Genomic DNA, 23492 nt, shown 5'->3' with positions numbered 1-23492 from the left:
CAATTAACTACTCATATATATGTTATATCATTAAAATAAAGAAAATAATAACAATCAAATTAAAAGATTAATTAATTTAAATACATAATATTTAATTTAAAATTAATGGAGAAAATAAATCAATTTAAGAGAATTAAAAATATAACAATATATCTATAAAATTGTATTAATGTTTCAATGCTTTGAATTAAAGATTTCTTCTTTATTCTTGAAGTAATTTAGGTTTATAGAAAGAGTATGAAACTGAAAAATTAGAAAAAAATATGAGTAATGTTAAGGACAAAATAAAAATTCACAACGTTCCTTAAATTATCACATCACCCCATATGAGTCATTAAAAAAATTTAAATCACATATTATGGTTTTCATTTTTAAAGCTCTGTACACAAAAAGAAGGTGCTTTAAAAAAAAAAAAAAAAAGCTCTTATGTCCTAATTATTGCATTTTCAAAAAAAAAAAAAAAAAAAAAAGTCCTTACATGTGTGTCTATATATATATATATATAAAAGCAAGAATTGTATTGGTGATTGAATCCACTAATCTCATTGGTTTGGAGTGGATTTTATGTTGCGATTTCTTTACATTTCAAGCAAAGATGTATTCGTTTCAAAGTTTGCATCATTGTTTGGTGCTATATTTTGAAGTTGAGTGTTCTCCTAAGTATACTATGCACTTTGTTATAGACTTATAGCAATCTTCTTTCTCCCCTCTTTCTCATATTGTGCTGTTACTTTCTCAACCCACAAGTGTTTCAGTTGCCTGCAATCATGTTTAAAATATGAACTTAAAATTTGTACAGTGGGTTTTATTATACTCGATGAGATAAGGAGTGGTTTATTTAATTTTTATGCTTTGTTGCATGAGGTTTAGACGAAAATAAAATCATTAGAGTTATTAATTAAAGTTTGTAGGCTAATTGTGATGGACCAAGTCACCAGTTAAATTGTTATTTTGCCAAAATTATAAGGACAAAGTTTAGCTACAAAATTGGTTATGGTCTAAAATTACAACCTTACTCAATATCTTTTTATTGAATGTGAATTTTGATAAATCCATCATTAGATTACATATTCTTCAGGTGTTTGTGCAAATACTGGTAGTTATGATATGTTAAAAGAGAGAAACTCCTCTCGTTTCTCTCTCGTTTAGAAAGATAGGCCCCCAAAATCCCTTCTGGACAGACGAGAGTAGAATTGAAGTACCTTTCTAGAAAGGCAAGATTTTTGTTCCCTACTTTACCAAGTGTATTGTTAGGGCTTGTGGGGTTTTTTTTTCAGGGGTGGGGAAACAGTGTGAGAGATCAACTTTTGGTGGTGGCATTTACCAAGAATGGACGAAATCACTCAAGGGTGGAATAGTCTCTCGCTATTGGATAGAGAAGAAGATAATTTGGCACTCACTAAGAAGGGCCCAAAAGAAGAGTTCTCTCTGGTAGCTAGATTTCTAACTAGTAGAACTCTGAACATCAATGCGATAGCAAGAACCTTCTCCCCTCTATGGAGAACGCAAAACGGATTTCAGATACGGAACTTAGGTGATCACAAACTCTTGTTTATTTTTGATAATAAACCGGATGTGGAGAGAGTACTGCAGAATGAACCATGGAGTTTTGACAAACACCTAGTAGTGTTTCAACATTACAACAAGAATACGGTCAGTGAGGATTATGCTCTGAATGAAGCATCTTTCTGGGTACAAGTGCACAACATCCCGTTGGGATACATGGACAGAGACACAGCAGAAGAAATTTGCTCAAAAATAGGTAAGGTGGTGAAATCGACGGGTGACAAAGACTTTGGAGGTGAGGGGTTCATTCGGGTTAGAGTGATTGTGGACGTGACTCAACCCCTGTGCCGTGGAAGAGTTGTAACTCTTGAAAATGGGAAAAAAATCTGGATTTCCTTCAGGTACGAAAGACTGCCAAACTTATGCTATTGGTGTGGTCGGCTGGATCACGATGATAAAGATTGTGAGGTTTGGGTGCAAAGCGAAGGAAGCTTGGATGCAAGTAAGAAGAACTACGATTCTAGTATCCGTGCGAAGCCGGTCTACCAGTCCAGTAAGAATGTAGTACATGTCCCGGGTTTTTTTGAGGGGAGAAAAAAGGAACAAGGCAAAGCCTCACCCATGAGCAGTAGCAAACCACCAGCGCCGAGGGAGATTCCGCCGTCACGACCACAAGCCACGGAGTCCCCTGAAACTGGTAGCGAAAAACAGGGGACACCATTTAATGCAGACGTTACTACTCCCTTAATTCGTCGTGATTGCAATCCCGTGAATGACTCAGTGCAATTAAGCGAGGATAACGGTAAAGAGGATTTTGTGGAGTTAAATCCGGGCATTGATACAGAGGAGAGCCCCGACGTACTCACAACGCTCAAAAACAATAACTCCCATGCTACGTCCTCCAATCCTTCCCCTAATGGGCCGGACCTGATCCCATCAGTCTACACTTGCAAGCCCACTAAATGGACTAGGATTAACAGGCCCATCACCCCCCAGGATACAATTTCGCTGGGTGACTTACTTGGTAAACGCAGCAACTCTTTCACAACTCATGATCAACCAGTTCAGAAACGCAGGGCTCAGGATGCAAGCTCTGGTTCTGATAACGATTATCCAACGGCGGCGGCTGATATCCAGCCCCGCCGAGAGCCATGAGTCTGGTATGTTGGAACGTGCGGGGGCTTGGGAACCAACGCACCGTTCACGAGCTTGCAAAGTTTGTGCGAGTGCAAGACCCCTCTGTCCTGTTCCTGGCCGAGACGTGGGCAGATGAAGCTAGGCTGAGGAAACTATGTGACGAATTACAATTTGACGAGGTGTGGGTGGTAGGCCGCATCACAAGAGCAGGTGGTTTAGCTCTCCTCTGGAAAAATTCAGTAGATATCGATGTCGATTCGGCGTCTCTCAATCATATTGACGCCATCATAAACAAGAACAAGGAGGATGCTTGGAGGTTCACGGGGGTATATGGAATTCCAGAAACTAGTAGGAAATCAGAAACATGGGACTTGCTACGTGGTTTGAATCAAAAATTCAGTCTTCCTTGGATTTGCGCCGGTGACTTCAATGAAATTCTAAGGGGGCATGAGAAACTTGGAGGTCCGCCAAGAAGAGAAGTTGACATGCAGGCTTTTCGTGACATAGTGGATGAATGTGAGCTGGTTGACTTGGGGTATTGTGGACACAAATTCACTTGGAGAGGCAAACGATCAGGAGGGATGGTGCTAGAACGGTTAGACCGGGCTTTCGCTAATACGGCATGGTTGGAGCAAAACCCAGCAACTCGAGTGCAACATGTGAGAGCCCATGCTTCAGATCATAACCCGATTATTATTAAACCGGAAGGTATCACAGCTGGTCGAAACAAACCTTTCCGGTTCGAGCAAATGTGGCTAAGGGAGGCAGATTGTGGGGAGACGGTAAAAGCTACTTGGGGTGAGTCTTCAGCTGACAGCACAATGCCTATGGTGTCTCAAAAAATTAAGAACTGTGGGTTAAGGCTTTCGGAATGGAGTAGGCAATCATTTGGCAGCATTAGGCGGCAATTGGAGGAGAAAACTAGGGACTTGATTAAGGCAGAATGGGCAGCAGCTACTGGGGTTGATTCAGACAGTGTGAGGGCCATACAGCTTGAGGTGAATGAGCTATTAGAAAGAGAGAACTTGATGTGGCAGCAGAGGGCTCGTTCCTTATTTCTCAAATCTTCGGATAGGAACACTCGGTACTTTCATAACAGGGCTTCGCATAGATACAGACGGAATAGTATCAAGGGACTGAAGAATAGTGCTAATGAATGGTGCACCTCAGACAGTCAAGTTGCAGAGATTGTCATAAGGTTTTATGAATCCTTGTTCTCCTCATCAAACCCCACTGATATGCACAAGGTTATGGAAGCTATAGAACCGAAAGTGACAGCGGACATGAACCTGGAGCTTACTAAAGTTTTCACGAGGGAAGAAGTTGATCTTGCGTTAAAAAACATGGAACCTTTAACGGCCCCGGGCCCGGATGGTATGCCTCCCATTTTCTTCCAATCTTTTTGGTCTGTGTTGGGTGATGATGTTACTTCTGCTGTGCTTGATTGTCTCAATAATTGTCGTATCCCTCATGATCTTAATCATACTTTTGTGACCCTTATCCCTAAAGTGAAGAGTCCTGAGCTTATTTCTGAATTTAGACCAATTAGTTTATGTAATGTCATTTACAAATTGTTGTCTAAAGTGCTAGCCAACCGGTTGAAAAAAGTGTTACCTTACCTTGTTTCTGAAAATCAAAGTGCCTTCCAGGCAGGGAAAGTAATCACTGATAATATATTGATGGCCTTTGAAACTCTCCATTATATGAAAAATCATCAAGCGGGTAAAACAGGCTTTATGGCCCTTAAACTCGACATGAGTAAAGCTTATGATCGAGTGGAATGGAGCTTTATGAATGAGCTTTTGAGGAAGTTGGGTTTCCATGAGAAATGGGTGGCTTTGATGATGGAGTGCATTACCACTGTCTCTTACTCCATTTTGATTAATGGGGAACCTTCAGGTACAATCAACCCCAGCAGAGGTATTAGACAGGGTGACCCCCTCTCACCTTATCTCTTTATCCTTTGTACTGAAGGTCTTCATGGATTATTGAATCAAGCTATGGTTGCTGGTGATATCAGGGGCATCTCCATTTGTAGAAATGGGCCAAGACTAACGCATTTATTTTTTGCAGATGACAGTCTACTCTTTTGTAGGGCCTCTATCCAAGAATGTCAGCATATTCAAGACATCCTCTTGACTTATGAAAAGGCATCTGGCCAGCAATTGAATAGAGACAAAACTACTCTATTTTTTGGCAAAAATGTGCACCAAAGTTTACAAGAGGCTATTATCTCACTGCTAGGTGTTCCGGAGATCAAGCAATATGAGAAGTACTTGGGTCTCCCCTCCTTTGTGGGTCGGAGAAAGAAGGCTAGCTTCCAATACATAAAGGAGCGAGTGTGGGCAAAAATGAAAGGGTGGAAGGAGAAACTATTATCCCAAGCCGGAAGGGAGATTCTTTTGAAAGCTGTGATCCAAGCAATCCCAGCTTTCTCTATGAGCTGCTTTAAACTTCCCAGCATTTTATGCAATGAGATTGAAATTATGATCCGAAAATTTTGGTGGGGCCAAAGGGGTGATAGGAGGAAGGTGCACTGGGTTAAATGGAGTAAGCTGTGTAGGGCAAAAACTGACGGTGGCATGGGTTTTAGGGATCTACAAAAATTCAACGATGCGCTTCTGGCCAAACAAATCTGGAGATTGGCCACTGAGGAAGACTCCCTATTTTTCAGATTTTTTAAGGCAAAATTTTTCCCCCATGGTTCAATCTTTGACGCCAAGGAGAAAAATGGATCCTATGCGTGGAGAAGCATTTTAAAAGGGCGAGACGTTATCTTGCGTGGTATGAGATGGAGAATCGGTGATGGCTCTTTAGTCCGCATCTACCAAGACAGTTGGCTGCTAACAGTTGAGAATGGTAGAGTAACCTCTCCCAGTCTAGACAGCAATCCAGCTGAATTGGTGGCATCGCTGATTGACCAAGACCGGCGCTGTTGGAAAGACTATGAAGTTGACAGGAAATTCCTTCCAGGGGAGGCTGCTGCTATTAAAGCTATTCCACTGAGCTTTTCTCACAGAAGGGATAAGATATTTTGGCCAAGAAACCATAATGGGGTATACTCTGTGAAGTCCGGTTACAAGCTACTAATGGAAACAGAACACACAAGTGACCATGTCCTTAACTCATCCGATCTAGAAGATTCGAAGTCCACTTGGAAGAAAATTTGGCAAGTGGAGGTGCCAAATAGGATCCGACTTCTATTATGGCGTGCTGGACATGATTCGCTCCCTTCAAGAGTGAATCTTTTTCGTCGTAAGCTTCTAACAGAGAACCTGTGCCTTCAGTGCAATGCCAGACCTGAAGATACCTTTCATGCCCTGTGGACTTGCCCTCAGTTAGATTCGGTTTGGCGGGCCAACTTCGACGAATTAAGAGAAGCCTCTATCTCAGCTTCAAACTTTCTGGACGTTATTAAAGCCGCTCAACAGGACTGGTCGCGCTTTCCTCTGTTTGCTTGGACGTCCTCCTTAATTTGGATGCGCAGGAACAAGATACGCATGCAGGAATCCACGGCGCCATTAGTCCAAATTAGCTCCTTGGCACAGAAAGCTCTCCAGGAGTATAATCAACTCCGGCCCACGCATGAAGCTATCCCCAGAACAGCCAGATCAGTAAGGTGGCGCCCTCCTCCAACGGGACTGCTAAAGATCAACTTTGACGGTGCACTTTCTGTTGAAGAAAATATTGCTGGTTTAGGTGTAATAATCCGTAATGAATATGGATTAGCTATGGCTGCTTTGTCACAACAGATTCCGCTGCCTATGTCGGTAGAGATGGTGGAAGTGCTAGCAGCACGTCGAGCCCTATGGTTTGCAAGAGAGTTGGATTTTCACAGAGTGGTGGTTGAAGGAGACTCAGAAACCATTATTAACTCCATCAATGGCAATAGTATGGATCACTCCGAGTTTGGGCATATTCTTCATGACATAAAATTCCTTAGTTCTTTTTTTAGTTGTATTTCTTTTCAGCATGTTAAAAGACAAAGTAATGGTCTAGCCCACAAGTTGGCTAGAAGAGCATTGTCTAACAATTTTGAGGTTTGGATGGAGTCTGTTCCTCCAGACACGGCTGATGTCTACAATGTTGATCTTCAGTTCATTCCTTAATAATATTCCCCGCTTACGGGTTTCTCAAAAAAAAAAAGATTACATATTCTTCTAGTTTACAAAATTTTTGGAAAATTAAATATCAATAATTATGTTATCAATAAATTGTTTAAATTGTAAGTTTTTGTAGTTTAAAATTATGTACTAAATATAAGCTTATAAATCACATAGTAAATAATATTCGATTGACACAAATTTGACATGTGTATTAAGAGTGTAAAGAACATGCAATTCAATGGTTAGATTTTTAAAATATGTGGTAATGTCTATTTTATTGAATAAGGTTATAGTCTTAGACTACAACAAATTTTGTAGCTAAATTTTGTCCAAATTATAATATGTCTTGCCTCATAGTCACTATGTGGTTGATGTAAAAACCTGAATCCATTGCATAAACTCATATCTCAAAATACTAGAGACTTGAGAACAGGAAAAATTTGGTGAATAAGGAGTGCCTGTGGTGTTTGGTTAGTTTGAAGAAAGTCCAAATTTTGGAGCAAAAATTTCTTTAGTTGAGAGAACTTTCTAGAGAAAGTCCAAAGAGAGAGAACAGCCTTTGACCATGAAACGACATCGTCCTAGGAAAATCCATGTATTTGTATAGTACGTCAAGGGACAAAACGTCTCGTTTCGATATCAATTTTTTAAGATAGCATTATTAGCATAGCACTGCACAGCTGAGCAGACAAATTCGAAGAAGAAGCACAGTGAGTCTTAGCAAAGCAAAGAGATGAGCTATGCTGCGGTTGTGGTAGGGTCAGCTTTTGTTCCTTCTCTTCCTCTTAATCCTAATCCAAATGGGTCTCTTCCTTCACCCAATAATACTTCGGTAATTGACAAAAAAATTTGACATTTACTTTTTACTCTCTCTCTCTCCCTCTGTCTCTGTGTTGTGTGTGATGTGGAACTCTTGTTAATTTATATTCTATAGCAGAACACGGGTTGTGGTGCTGAGGACCCTAACCATAATACTATGAAGCCAACAGTAACAGTTGCTGCTTCTTCTGGTTTTAAGTGGCGTTTGGTTATAGCATATGATGGCACCCATTATTCAGGTTTTTTCTTTTCTGGGTCCCCCATTTACCAATTTTCTTCATTTCTTGTTGTTGCTGCTTCTGCGCTTTGTTTTCTTAGTTGGAATTGTTAATGTTCGTATATTTATTTTCTTGGAACAAAATTATAATTAGACAAAAACACAACAAAGTAAACATTTCAACAAATAAATCCCAATTGAGGAAAGTGGAAACTGGTTTCTTATTCTATGAATGGCTAGTCTTATCTTATAGGACATATTAATCAAACAAAGGACCCTAGGGAAGCTTTGAAATGCTAGGAAGCCTTCATGATATTCTCTACGCAGGGAAATCTTTTCAGGCATCTTCATCGTTTATATAGTGGTAATTGGGAATGCCTTGGGAAATAATGAATTTACATAAGTTGCTCTGCACTTGGCATCACTTGTTGTGGCAGTAATTTTGGATTGTTCATGTTAGAATTGTTTACAGGATTGAGAAAGTAAGAGAAAGCAGAAGCACATAAGAATTAAAGTAGGTTAATTTAACAGCCTATGTCCACAATTGAAAACTATTAACGGCTACATCTTTGCTATATTGAATTCTGTATTATAAGGTTTATTTAAGAATACATTCGGTTCATTAGTAACTTTAAAACTGCAGCCTGCAGGTACCCATGGTAGAATAAAACCAAGGTCGGCCATGGTACTTTACAAAAACCATGATCTTTATGGCTATATCCTAATATAGCCCAAAATTTCAATCAAATAATTTCTACATCAATGAACTTATGCCTTTCCATGTAAAATTGGGACTAGGTATAATCATTATCAATTTCATGCTTCATTCTAATGTTTTTCCTTTGAGATCCTTTTGGGCTCCAAAGAAGCCCAACATCCCAACATAAAATCAGCCTTGAAGAAACCAAAATTTTCAAGTTTTCCATTATCTTGAACACCATGAAATCCATTTCAGGTTGGCAATATCAGCAGTCACCACCAACCATACAGTGCGTTGTGGAAAAAGCTTTAACTCAAGCAACAAAGCTAGAAAGGGAGGATCTCCTTTTAGTTGGTGCGAGTAGGACAGATAAGGGAGTTCATGCCTTGGGTCAGGTCTGACTTCGTTACTCTTATGGGGATTCACTTGGCATCCATCAACATACAACAAACTTATTATCAATTAAGCTTTCAGGTTGCACACTTTGTTACACCTTTCAACTATGACAGCTTGGAAAGCATTCACGCAGCTCTGAATGGTCTTCTTCCCTCTGATATCCGTGTTCGAGAGATTAGCCCTGCCATGCCCAAATTCCATGCTCGATTCTCAGCAAAAAGAAAGATTTATCATTACAAGATATATAATGACACCATAATGGACCCATTTCAGCATCGCTATGCTTATCACAGTCTCTATAAACTTAATGCTGCAGTCATGAGAGAAGCTGCAAGTTATTTTATTGGAAAGCATGACTTCTCTGCTTTTGTCAATGCATCTCACAATGATCGAGTGCGAGATCCAGTGAAGAATATATTCCGTTTTGATGTCATTGAAATGGTAATTGTCAGGCCCCAAAACAAGTTTTCTATTATAGTATGGGTGCTCTTGGATGAATGAAATCTATTTCACCTCAGATTATACATTCCTCTAAATACTTCATTTTGTTTTTGTTATCCGTTTTCAGCATGATACTAGCCAAAAGGCCCAGTAAGTAATTACATGTTTTGAATTTTATATGAGGAATCAAGGTCTCAATGCTGATCAGTTTGTTGCATTTTTATCTAGGGAGCTCTTTTGCAGATAGAAGTTGAAGGTTCAGGTTTCTTATATAGACAAGTGCGAAACATGGTAATTCTTTTGTCAATCCCATGTATAAAGAAGTTGTATTATGCATTTAAGGTATAAGCATTTTTTATTTATTGACCATTTTAGGTTGCCCTGCTTCTTCAAATTGGAAAGGAAGCAATTCCTCCTGATATTGTTCCCATGATTTTGGCAAGTCGAGATCGCAAGGAGCTGGCTAAATATGCTTTGTCTGCCCCACCTCATGGGCTGTGTCTTGTAACTGTAAACTATAATGAAGAGCACCTAGGGCTTCCATCAGTTTGCCCCAAAACCAGTTTTGGTAGGCATCATACTATAAGCAAATGTAAGCTTCCATTTTACTGAAATCCAATTGCATTACAACAGAAAAAGGATAGGAAGATTATTCATCGAATGGTGCATGCAGCCTTTAACTCTCCACTATTGGCAATTCATGGTAGGTATTGTTGGATTATCTCTTTTAAGCAGGGTGCATCATTAAGGGATAGACACTCTTTTCCTTCTCTTTTTTATTGGAGACATTAGGTCATGTGACATGCAATGATAGAAAATATTTTAGTTTTCTCTTAAATGTATTTGGTTGAGAGGATGGAAAGTGAAATGATGCAAAAAGTGATTTGAATAAATTTACTATTACATTTATCATATATTAGGAGAGGATAGAAAAGATTGTAATTAAGAGAGGCAATATAAAGAATTTTATTAAAGAAATATTTTTTCTCCACTTTTTCCTCTCAATTTGGGAGGATGGTTTTTGGTGGGCCTGAGTGGAAACTCCACCCACCCATTTTTCATCCCCCTCATTTCCACAACACCAAATAAAGGAAAAATCTCATTTTCCAGCCTCCCTCTTTTAGGCCCAACTAAATTGACCATAAAGCATAATAGATCCAGTTTAGATTATTACAAGAAATTGAAATTGAAATTGAAATTGAATTCTAGTTTGATGTTTCATCCCAAAAAAATAAAAAATAAAAAAAAATAAAAAAATAACAAAAAGAAAAACTTGTTGCTTGATGTTAATGATTCTCAATCTTGCATTTTCTTAGCTATGAAAATTTGCAAAAAATATTTTGACGTTTCACCCATGCATAGGAGAAATTATTTGGTCCTCCTTGGTAGACGAGTGATGTGGTCTTCCCAAGTGATGTGCACCAATAGAAAGCAGCCACATATTTTAAAAAAAAGGATGACTCAATCTTTGGGACCACACTTGCAATACGCAATTGAGCTAGAGCCTTAAAAACAAATACACTTCACTTCTAACCCAAATTTACTTAGTTGCTTCTCACCAAAATTTTCCTAAATTGCCCATGTCTCTTCTCTCTCCCTTCCTACAGCATTGAAGGAATTAAATGAACAAGCTCTATGAGATTTTGAACTAACTTGGTTTTTGGACCTAACTTGATCTGGCTTGTTTCCTTCTTTTCCCATGGATGAGTAGTGAGGACACAATTACAAAGATTATGACTGTAAATTATGACTGAAGTGGTTGCCGGAATCCAAACACCACCATTGCAAATAACCATGACTGATCAAGGTATGTTACAAAGACTTAATTCACTCTTCAAAGTATCATTTTCTTGCTTTGTTTTGTTTCTATGTAGCTTATAAATTTATAATTTAGTGTCTTCTACTTATTTGATAAAAAGCCCAAGATGAGAAAGTATTAAAAGAATGAAATTTTAAGAGGTGTTTTTTTTTTTTGGCTTTCTATTTAGTTTTTTTTGTCAATGAGCCTTTGTTTCTAGAGTTAAAAACAAGGGCTCATAGTCAGGAAAACTAAATAAAAAAAAAAATAAAAAAAATAAAAAACCTTAAAATTTCATTCTTTTAATACTTTCTCATCTTGGGCTTTTTATCAAACAAGTAGAAGACACTATATTATAAACTACATAGAGACAAAACTGAGCAAGAAAATGATACTTTGAAGAGTGAAATGATTCTTTGTAACATACCTTGATCAGTCATGGTTAGTTGCAATGGTGGTGTTTGAATTCCGGCAACCACTTCAATCATAGTTTATAGCTATAATCTTTGTAATTGGGTCCTCACTACTCATCCATGGGAAAAGAAGAAAACAAGCTAGAACAAATTAGGCCCAAAAACCAAGTTAGTTAAAAATCTCATAAAGCTTGTTCATGCATAGAAAAATTCCTTGGGTTAGAAGTGAAGAGTATTTGTTTTTAAGGCTTTAGCTCAATTACGTATTGCAAGTGTGGTCCCAAATGCTGGGTCTTTTTTTATTTTTTAAATGTGGTTGCTTTCTATTGGTGCACATCACTTGGGAGGATAGCGTCACTCGTCTACCCCAGAGGACCAAATAGTTTCTCCATGCATAGTATCATTTGTGTTTAGCAAAAAACATTCTTTGACTCAACTTTATTTATTTTTATTTTTTTAATTTTTCCCATAAAATTAAGCTAATTTTGAATTTATAACTTTTTATTTCACATTTAGCAAATAAGCTACAAAAAATTACTAGATATCAATGGGGGATAGGTAGAGAGACAGTGGGGGGACTAAAGTAATGCATTGACATTTTCATGGACTCAAGATTAGAAGGTTAATCTCGGAAGCTGATTATAGGGTACCTGGCAAGCAAAAAAAAAAAGCAAATCAAATTATAGTACTAGAGTAACCAGGCACCAGTGCCGGCAAGGGAAAATATAGAACTTGTCAAAGAAGTAAAAAACTTGACAACATTAAAGCCATCCATCTGTGGCGTTAAGTTTAGTTGTAATATTTTCAAATTGTATGGACCTCCTTAAAAATCTTGAAACTGAGCTCCAAGCTGAGTACCAGCAAATTCTACGCCTGGAAGAAGAGTTTTGGGCCCTGAAGTCCTGCATTGAGTGGACCCTTCTTGGCGATTGCAGCACAAACTTCTTCCACCTTTCCACCCTCTGTTGAAGACACCATAACAAAATATGGTGCCTCAAGGACTCAGCAGGGAATTGGACCAATGCAACCTCTGAAATTAAATCCTTAATCCGCTCTCACTTCAGCACCCTCTACACCACAGACATGACCAACACTCTTCTTCAACCACCCTCTCTTACCTTCCCCACCTCCCTCTCACAGGACATTCAAGACACCATAAACTGTGAAGTGACCGACCATGACATTTAATGTGCCATTTTTCCTTCAAGCCCCACAAAGCACCTAGCCCGGACGGATTCCACCCCCATTTTCTTCCAAAGAGACTGGAACATTGTTGGCCCGTTAGTCATTTCGTTTATAAAAATATCTTTCGAACCAAGTTGATCCCGGAAAATCTCAACAACACCCTCATCTGCCTCATTCCAAAAACGGATAAACCTGAAATCATTCATCAATTCCGACCCATTGGCCTTTGCAACACCCTCTACAAAACGGTTACGGAACTTCTTGTCTAGCGGCTCAAACCCTTCCTGCCCGACCTCATCCTCCCTTTCCAAGCAAGCTTTATACCCAGAAGAAACGCTAGCAACAATGTCATTATCACCCAAGAAATCATTCATACCATGTCCACCTCCAAGAGCAAACAGGGTCTCATGGCTCTTAAAATCGACCTCAAGAAGGCTTTCGATTGACTAGAATGGAGCTTCATAAACCATGTCCTCAACTGGTTCAAATTTCTGAAAGATTGGATCGATCTCATTATGTCCTGCATTTTCTTATCCAATCTTTCTATCCTGATCAACGGCGAAAGACTTGACCCTTTTTCTCCTTCTCGTGGTATACGTCAGGGCGACCCCTCTCACCGTACATTTTCATCCTTTGCATGGAGTATTTGGCCGAGCTCATCAAAACATAGGTCAACCAGGGCAATTGAATCGGCATGAATACGTCCAGAGATGGGCCTTCATTCTCGCATCTCTTCTTCGCTGATGATCCGATCCTCTTTGCCAAAGCAACAAAAAAGAATTGCCACACCATCAAGACTCAAGAGAGTCCTAATGGACTTTTGTACCTCCTCGGGCCAAAAAGTGAACCATAGCAAGTCCAAAATCTTCTTCTCGTTGCATACCCGTGCCGAGAACATCTCCTTCATCAAAAACGAGCTTGGCATGAATCGCACCAACGTCTTTGGCAAATATCTAGGTGTCCCTATCATCATGGATGGTCGAGATAAAAGAGCGTTCGACTATATTGTTGACAAAATTCAAACCAAGCTATCGGGATGGAAAGCTCGAACCCTTATACATGGCTGGCCGGCTCACTCTCATAAACTCGATCACCTCAGCCATGCCCATTCACTTAATGCAATGCACTCTCCTTCCCTCTAGAATTTGCACTGAGCTTGACAAACTTAACTGCAACTTCCTCTGGGGCGATTCATCCACTAGCAAGAAACTCCACTTCATCAAATGGGACGTGGTCTCCAAGCCGAAACACCTTGGAGGTTTGGGTATAAAGAAGAGCTCCTCCCGCAATAGGGCCCTCCTTACTAAAAGAGCTTAGGCCTTTCACACGGATTCTGGCACCTTTTGGGCCGAGACCTTCAGGAAAAAATATCTAGCCACCTCAAATGCCACGAAGAGAAAATCCACGGTCTGGACCAGCCTCTCAAAAGTGAAAGATATTTGTAACCATGGCACCAGATGGTTAATCTGAAACGGTGAGACTATCCACTTCTGGTATGATAACTGGACGGGCAGTGGCCCTCTTCGAAATCTTATTCAAGGCCCTCTTCATGCTAACGACATATCCCTAAAAGTGAGAGACACATGGGATGCCCAAGGCAACTGGAATCTCAGCAACCTATCCTTTGTGCTCCCCAACCAGATTTGCGACATCATTTGAGCAACGCCCAAGCCTTTCTTCTCCACCCTTGCTGATCTTCCTACGTGGAAACTTTCACTAAACGGCCAATTCAATCCTCGCTCTGCCTACCTTTTAGCATCTAAGCTCCCTTTGACTGCATCCTACTCTTGGACTTGGGTTTGGAAAAGCCATACCATCCCAAGAGTAATGACATTCCTTTGGCTAGCTTGCCATGACCGTCTCTCCACCAAGAGCCAACTCCTCAAAAAGCACATTCTTAATGATGACTCCTACCCTTTCTGCCATGTAAATCCTGAAACCACCATTCCTGTTCTTAGGGACTGCCCAGACATCCTCCCCATCTAGAAAGTGCTCTCCAACCAAGACTTACAGCCAGAGTTCTTCACTTCTAACCTCCCCGACTGGCTAAAACTCATGTCCACTCCCTCTTCAAGGACCCCCGGCATACATAACATTCCTTGGAAAATCACCTTCCCCTTGTCCGTGTGGTCTATCTGGTCAGCCCATAACAAATTTATGATGGAAGCTCAGCCTTTTGTTGCCCAGAAGATTTTGGATAAAATAAGAGCGCTATCCCAGGAAATTCTTCATATCCTCCCACCTAAGAGTACCCTCATCAAGAACAATGTCACTAGCGTAGGGTGGAAGCCACCACCACCAGGTTTTTTCAAGCTAAACACTGACGGTTCAGCGCATGGTAATCCTGGTATGGCCTCAGCGGGCGGATTATTGAGAGATCACAAAGGAGGTTGGGTTGGCAGCTTCAATAGAGCTATCTGTTTCACCCATTCGATGGCTGCGGAGCTCTAGGGACTTAGGGATGGTCTAGTCCTAGCCAAAAACCTTAACATTAGAAAGCTTTTAATTGAAATTGATGCCCAAACTATTATTAATGTTATTAAGCTTCATAATACCCATCTGATCTCAACTCATCCTTACAGTGGGCTCATTACTGATTGTAGGTTACTCCTCCAACATTTTGAGGAAGCTCGTATAGATCACATCCACCGCGAAGGAAATCACTGTGTGGACCTTTTGGCTAATTAAGGAGGGAATCAATAATCCAAACTCTCTTGTTTTACATTATGTCTCCCCTCCCTATATTTTGTACTAGCTTTTGGCTAATGCTTGGGGTGTAGTTTACCCTAGACTTTGTAGCTCTTAGCTTTAATGAAATTTCCGTTTTACCAAAAAAAAAAATTGTGTGGACCTCGGGTCAAATAAAATTAGGTTTAAAAGATATGTAATATAATGACAACATAAAGTGATCACATTGGAGGATGCAATAGGAATTAGGGACTCATTGCATGTCTCCTAAGCTAAGATGATCAAAGGTTACCAGTTACATGAAAGACAAAGTGGCTTTCAAGCTGCTGCTTAAGTAGCAGACCAATCAATTTAGATAACCTTGATAAAACTAGTCATGAGGTAATAATGGTCTTATGCACTGGTTGCATGCATCATTTCTTTTACAATAAATAGACTTTGTAGTTGTGTGACATCCACGTATTATGAGAGGAATAATACATGAAATCCCTGCTCGAAGAAATGATGTCTACGGCTTTGAAAACATTTTATAGTGCGGATTTCAGTGTGAATGACATATTTGTGTGGTATCCACATATTGTGTTAAGCTGTCGGCACATATGATTTCAGTGTGAACTACATGTTTGTGCTGATAATTCATCCAGAGAGAGAGAGTTGCAAGGATTGATGCCTAAACAAAGCTTTAGCTGCCAGTCGATAATATATTTATATATTACTAAAAGCTGAAGCGTAGCATTTAATGCTACTGCTCTCACGTTGCGCCACATCAGCTGTCACACCATTCTTTTTTTTCTTTTCTTTTTTAAAATATAATTTTTCCTACAATTTTAAAATGGTTTTTACAATTTCCAACCCTATAAATGCAACCCACTACTTATTTATTTACTTCCACTATCACCCTATAATAAACCTGTATAATTAATCCAGCCCACCTCTTATTTATTTAGTTCCACTATTAAGGCAAACTCAAAGCCTTTGCAGTTCAGCTTTAGGGTTTTGTGCGAGCCTTTTCAGCTTAAAAAAAAAAAAAAAAAAAAAAAAAAAAAAAAAAAAAAAAAAAAAAAAAACCTAAAGCTTGAAAGCTTCAACGTTTTGTTTTGTTTTGTCTTTTTTTTATTTTATTTTTTTTTTTTTTTTATTTTTTATCAAATTTCTTATAATTGTTTTTAACATATATTTTTTTAATATTTACACTTCTCCAACCTTTCTCTCTCCCTTACTATTTCATCTCCCTACTACTTCTTCAATCTTTCTCCCTCCCTTACCTTTTTATCTCCCCATTACCCTTTACATTAATATCATTCCTCCTCTTTCCCTTCATCTTCTTTTATTTTTGTCTCTTCTTATTCACATCCTCTTACTATAAATTTGTCACTATCTCTTCTATTCTATGCATAGTTTTCCCTCACAAAAAAAAGGTTCCCTCTCTCTCTCTCTCTCTAAATTTTTTGGTAGATTTTTTTATTTTTTATTTTTTATTTTTTCTTGCATCGCTACTTTAGGTTGATAATTTTTTATATTCTTTAAAACTCTATTTTCGGTTAATGGGATTTAGTTTTGTTTTTTAAATTGTTGTTGTTGTTGTTGTTGTTGCTGTTTTTATTTTTTTTATTCTCTTTGATTGTTAAATGTTATCCTATTATGTTCTAAAGAATTAAATATAGCATATAAAAATATAATATTATTCTATTACATAGCATGATTTTGATAATTTGGTATTTATTCTGTTATATAGCATGATTTTTTATAGTGCTCAATTTAGATGTTAAACTATGAGACTTTACTAATTTTTGTTTATTTTCTAATCCTTTGTGGTGAACAAAGTATTCTTAATAGTTGTATTAGAAGTACTCTATAATGTCATTTATTTAAAAAAAAAAAAGTAAATGTTAGCCAAACGAAAATAATCGGATATGTGACAAATTTTAATTTTTGCAATTTTATTTTTATTATTATTATTTTATAACAATGCATGTATAGAAATTTAATTCTTAGATTTTGCTAATAATTTTTTATTTGATAATATGTTTTGAGCGGCCAAAATTATAATTTCTACAAAGAAAATAACATTAATAGATTATCAAAAACAAAATTTTATCCTAATATTGGTTCAATTAATCTTTGTTAGTTTTATTAATTTTTTTTTAGTTTACGTTTTTTTGGTGTTTTGGATTGTTTTTATATTACATTTATGATTGTTCCTATAATAAATAAAAATATAATTATGAAATATATTACTCATTATTAGATTAGTTTAAATTATTAAAAAAAAAAATTTAATAAAACCACTATAAAAGTAATTATCATGCGCAACGCACGAGTTTACGGCTAGTTATAATAATTCTCAAAATAACAATCTCAAATACTACATAAATTTTCAAATGGTTACACAGCAGGTATGGGCAGTATCTCCCTTAAATGATCTTTTTTGAGTTCTTTCTTACATGATCTAACCGTATGAAACCACAAAGAAAAGAACAAAACCTCTAAACACAAATATAAGAATACAGCTCATGTCTCAAAAAAACGAAGTTCTATGATAAATTCTCGTTGCTTTGGTGAATACCATGCCACTGCTTTTGCTGAACCAAGGACTTTCATTGAATATTCAAGGGCAAATACAGGATCATCCACATGTATGGGCCAGTCTTGGTTATCCAAATCAACTGTGACTCCTGAATCGACTCTAAAAAGAAAGGGTCCAGCAATCTGAAAGTTGTACATTGAACTTGTCATGACTGGCAATGAGTTTATTAAAAGGCCATTAATGAAAAAGAATATAAAAGACAATGAGGATAACTTTTAAACTTTTCTACTAGCATGTCACTTTGTTCAAATTTTAATAAGAACATCAAATGCTCAAAATCAAAGCAAACCATGTCCAACATTTTATTAAATGAGCATAAACAAGGCCATTTATTGTTGGCAACTAATGTAAACATCTTGTTGCCATTAATAAGTAATACCAGAATTAAATATGGTGTTAGAATCAACATGCAGCCAATATTTGTGAAAAAGTTCTAGCGAGAAGCATTGGATGCTTTCATTGGCAACTAATCTATTCAGGTCCAACAAGTAAAAAGGAAACATTGAATGCTAGTCTGTTCACCAACCAGCAGCTTTTGCAAAAAAGATAAGAGGAATAGTGATTATGTTCTTTGAACCAAGGAGCTTCCATAGGCTGTTTTTCTATCTTTTGTAAACGAGCTCTTAGCCTAATCAGGAAAGTACTTTAAAAAAAAAATACAAACATGGGATATGATGAGAGAAATGTAGGCACCTGCTGCTGAAGAGAAAGGGATGCATTGGGGCAAATAGTCTGAATATCTTCCAGACTTGGGTGCTGAGAATTCAAAAGATTCTGAGCTACTTGTGTAGCACCTGCAACAAATCTTGAACCAGAAGGGAAATCCAAGCGGGCATGAAACCGGGTGAGATCAAGGAATAGCCTTTGATAATTTCCATGCTGAGCTGTAAATGACACTGATGCAAACAGATCTGCCAGGAAGGCAGATTTCACTCCAGATGCCTGAAAAGAGAAGCCATTGGACTCCTGGGATCTAACTGAGCAATCTCCAACAGAGGCAGTCAAAGCAGCACCTATATGTTTGAAACAATGACATCAAACAGTTATGCAGCAAGCATATAATGAATTTTATGTATTCAAATGTATTAGCATAGCAAGATACGAATTGCAATTGATCATGATTCCTAGAATGTTCAGAATCCTAAGCAACAAATCAACTGGTTATGGTTTATGAACAAATTATTGCCAGATCTTCTACATTGAGTCCAATGACTCCAACCTGAAAAGTCAATGGTGACATGATCACAAAGTGCAAATCACACCTCATAATAGAAAGCCTATGATAGAGACTGTTATATGGGAGAGCCAACAAGAGTACTTTAGACCAATTCTCTCCTTTATAAATTACAAAAATGCAAGAGCAGAAGTTCAAGGGCTGTTTGGTAGGGTGTTTTGAGCAACAGCTTTCAGTGTTTAAACAACATTACACATATTTTCACACACTTTTTCACCTACACATATTTTCAAAAAATACAAACAACGTTACTAGAACAACATTACCAAACAGCCCCTCAATGTCATTAATTCTGGCACCTGCAATCACTTGCATGATACTAATAAAATAAAAGGTTTGATGTTTTTTTTTCTTGATGTGTCCTAGGCTAAGGATTCCTCCATTGAAGCAGGAATTAACCTCACTATAATATCAAACTCTACAAATCAAAAGTGAGCAATGAGGGAAGTAGCTTACCAATAATCCCTGAAGCTGAAATGTGAGGATTTGAAAGGAAGATGTCATATGGTTGCACCAGTTTCAACTTGGGAGCTTTACTCCTCCAAAAGTCAAAATTCTGTTTGAAAGAAAAAGCACTTTTGACAGAAAAGCCGGGAAAGAGAGTAGCAGGTGGTCCATGGATGGTTTGATGATCATCACCTTGGAATTGGGTGGGTAAGCCTGTGTTATGGTGCATACATAGATGATAACTGGCACCAGAGTCAGAAGCAAGCGAAGCCATATCAATGGCCAAGGATAACGGAACATCCCAATAATTGCCAGACTTGTCAACAAAAAGTCCAGGCGAAACTGCCTCCACTGTTAGGTTGTGATTGGGAAACTGCAAAATGGTACATCATACCCAAATGAAATCCTCATCAAGTAGGATTTTCAAAAAAAAATTCATTCATTGTTAGTAGTGGGTCTAAATTGAACCAACAATCTCAACCTCCACCTAGTAAGTCTTACAAGGAAGAGAAGGGATATTGTGCATCCAGCAGATGCATCATCTCTCTCACACTATGTAAGGCCCACATAGTTTGGTTAAGTTACTAGCTCATTGACAAGACGCTTAGTTAGTAGAAGAATAACTCAACATATTATTACCATTCTTTTTTTTCTTTTCTTTTTTTAAAGATATGATAGTATTTGAAACTTAAGGTGTATGGTCCGAGATTATTGCTTTTTACCAACAAGTCAAGACAACATAGTCCCATTCACAACAACAACACGGTTGAGTTAACTAGTCCCTTATTTGACAAAAGAGACTTCACTAGTTGATTAACTAGAACACACCACATAAATGCAATTTTAAGAACAATTAAAAAAAGCATAAAAAGAGGGAAATGTTTTGTAAACCTTGTGATGAAGGATAGCTTTCTTCCGAGGCTTCTTGTTATCACCAAAAGTATAAGAATCCAAACTAAGAAGCAGTGTATCATCGGGTGTTAACATTAGTTCAGAAGAGAAACCAAGGGCATATAAGGAGTGATTCTGAAGGTGTCTCCCAATGGTTTGCAGCCACGAGGACACGGAATTTGGTTTTTCTCCACTCCCAGTAACAGAGGACTGGAACTTCTGAAAATTGAACTGACCCAACAAAGTCCCAAACCTGCATCTCTTTTCAGAACCCCCCCAGAAATATCAACCCAAACATCAACATCACTGGACACTTAACTATAACTCTAATCACACAACAAATTTCGCAATTTTGTGGGGAAATTAATAAAAAGGCCCAGAGTTTATACCCGTTTCAAATTAAGTCACAAGTTTTTAATTTTATCAATTAAAGTCCCAAACTAATAAAACTGTTTCAACCCTATTCCTTTTTCATTTATGTTATTCAGTGTAGTAATGGAGTATTCACATAGGTAGCAAATTTTGATCTTCTAATATCACTTTCTCACTCTAAACAAAACATTTTATCTCCTCTAAACAAAGCCATCTCTCTCTACCCTCTTGTTCAATGACTACCAAATTGATTTATGAACAAGCCATTCTTTGGTGAAACACAAAGTTTAGTAAATGGTTTTCTACTTTTATCTACTGTTCATTCCTACCCAGAATAACAGAAATGCCATACAAAGATGTACATACATAGGCCTTAAATTGAAACAATTTCATAAATTTTAGACTTCAATTGACAAAATTAAAAACCTTGGACCTAATATAAAACATGGGTTTATATTATAATCATTTTTTTTTTACAACCTTTAAGTTTTTTTTTTTTTTTTTTTTTTTTTTTAGTTGTGAAATTTAATGTTTGTGTGGCATTGTTGTTGGGGCTAATAATAAAACTGAGTAGTGGGGAGTGGGGAGTACCAGTTTTGAGAGAAGGGAATGGTGAGGGCGCGGTGGAGAGCGACGCCGTCAGAGGCGGAGGAGTAAGAGGGGACAAAAGGCAAGAACATGAAGCGTTGCATGAAGTGGATCTGCTTAGCCCTCGATAGCCGAGTCCCTCTTGATACTCCCAATGGAATCGGGTCTCCCGGAACGGGTCGGGCCAACCCATCGGCTGTCATGGCTGTTGACAAGTCCAGCTCCCAAAAGCTTCCATCCATTGCCCATCTCAGCTTCTTCATCACTTCCTCCTCCTAGTATTCGGCTACTCAAACACAGATAGATAGATAACACTATAACTAAACATCCCACCCCCACCAATGTTTTGTTTCTTTCTTTTATGGGGTTTTAAAGGTTTAAAGGTTTAAAAGCTACCAATTTTGTCTGTCTCTATCTGCAATTAAAGAATTTTACTTTTTTTTTAAGCAAATAAAGAGATTTATTTACATATATGACAAATAGACAATCATTTAATCATTTATATATCATTAGATACATCAAAGCAGATATCCATTGACAAAAAGTCAATAACTTTCAAATTAAAAAAAATTATTGACATGATTCTCTCCATTGAATCTCTAGCAAACATGTCACTCATAGTAAATTTTAATTAGGTCAATTAATAAAATTTATTGGCTTCGAATAAAAATTTTAATGTTCAAACCGTGCATTCATCAAAAAACAATAATCATCAAAAAAATAATTTCATTTCTTTTTGTCAAATTTCTAATTAGGGATAGCAATATATGACACAACTTGTGAACTTAAAATGAATATAACGCAGTTTTTTTTTTTTTTTTTTTTTTTTTTTTTTTTTTTTTTTTGTGGATTAGTATTTGGTGTAAATGAATTCGTTTCAACATCAATCAACACACTTTATAACACGGTTAATAAAATGGGTCAATTATAGGTTGACCTGCTTAACCCGCAATCAACCCGATTAATATAAATAAATGTCATTTTTATCTAACATATATTTGGATTCTAAATATAGTGGAGCAATTAAAAGAATTTTATTGATTATATTGATAATTCTTTCATTAAAACTCTGAAAATCCCTAACTCTTTTACCCAAAACAATGAATAAAAACTCACTATTCACTTTAGTTTTCTTAAATTATCTATTAAACTGGTTGAAACAGGTTATGTCATGCCAAACCACTTAATAAACGGATTGTGTTAGAGTTGAGGGATTTTGACATGATTATTAAATGAGTTGGGTTAGAATTAAGCTATGTATTCAAATACCCTTAACCTTGTCATGACAAGAACATGGCCCGCTAATACGAATTGCCACCCTTATTTCTAATTTTATGCTTGAACTGTATATTTAATACTCTATTAGAAATTAACCTTACTTTATTTGATATTAATTTATCAGCCTATATATTTAATTCATTAAAATTAATCTTGGTTTAGTTAGTATTAAATAAATTTGTTTAATTAATATTTAAATATAAAAAGGCTCCATTTAAAGTTATTGCCTTGCCTCATATTATATTAGAGAAGTGCTAAGTCGATAACATTTTCGTAATAAATTCTAGGTGATAAGTTGTTACGGTTCTAATTTGAACTTATTATTAAAATTATTTTTTTGTTCACCAGTAACAACCTGTAACTAAGGATTTGTTGTAAACGTGTTGTAAATATATCATTTTCCTATTATATCAAGCCAACCTTGCCCTGCATGTCAGCAATTTATTAGATCTGAGGGCACTAGACCCAATTCTTGTCCAATATAAAACCATTATTCATTTGCTAAAATCTTTTATTCTCATATAAATTTAGCCCTACTAAGGCCCATTAATACACGTGGTATTTGTCGTCATGTCACGTGATATGAAGTCAATATGTCTATATTGGAGACCCAATTTTTTATTTAGCCAAAAAAAAAAAAAAAAAAAATCTAGCAACATCCATATAATCCATGTCGAATAAAAAAATTT

General features: G+C 37.2%; 2 protein-coding genes across 4 annotated transcripts; one reads left to right on the top strand and one right to left on the bottom strand.

The window, feature by feature from the left end:
* The first annotated feature begins 7342 nt into the window (after positions 1-7342).
* Positions 7343-10160, top strand: LOC126688793 (uncharacterized). Of its 3 annotated transcripts, XM_050383631.1 has the most exons (7): positions 7343-7581; positions 7684-7807; positions 8741-8880; positions 8960-9322; positions 9450-9472; positions 9551-9613; positions 9698-9978. In XM_050383631.1, exons 1-6 carry the CDS (start codon positions 7483-7485, stop codon positions 9567-9569), a joined length of 768 nt encoding a protein of 255 aa, XP_050239588.1. In that variant the 5' UTR covers positions 7343-7482; the 3' UTR covers positions 9570-9613; positions 9698-9978. The 3 variants fall into 3 exon arrangements, with proteins under 3 accessions (XP_050239588.1, XP_050239586.1, XP_050239587.1); XM_050383629.1 differs by lacking the exon at positions 9450-9472 and having other exon boundaries at positions 7363-7581; positions 9698-10160; XM_050383630.1 differs by lacking the exon at positions 9450-9472 and having other exon boundaries at positions 7367-7581; positions 7687-7807; positions 9698-10160.
* A 7584-nt stretch (positions 10161-17744) lies between these two features.
* On the bottom strand, positions 17745-21896 carry LOC126688792 (protein TRIGALACTOSYLDIACYLGLYCEROL 4, chloroplastic). The gene is made up of 5 exons (XM_050383628.1): positions 21529-21896; positions 20566-20818; positions 19684-20047; positions 18687-19006; positions 17745-18115 (listed from the first exon to the last, which is right to left on the bottom strand). Exons 1-5 carry the CDS (start codon positions 21786-21788, stop codon positions 17918-17920), a joined length of 1395 nt encoding a protein of 464 aa, XP_050239585.1. The 5' UTR covers positions 21789-21896; the 3' UTR covers positions 17745-17917.
* Positions 21897-23492: the final 1596 nt, after the last annotated feature.

The sequence above is a fragment of the Quercus robur genome, chromosome 6, assembly GCF_932294415.1.
Source record: "Quercus robur chromosome 6, dhQueRobu3.1, whole genome shotgun sequence".
Lineage (NCBI taxonomy): Eukaryota > Viridiplantae > Streptophyta > Magnoliopsida > Fagales > Fagaceae > Quercus > Quercus robur.
This window is presented reverse-complemented; position numbering and strand designations above follow the sequence as displayed.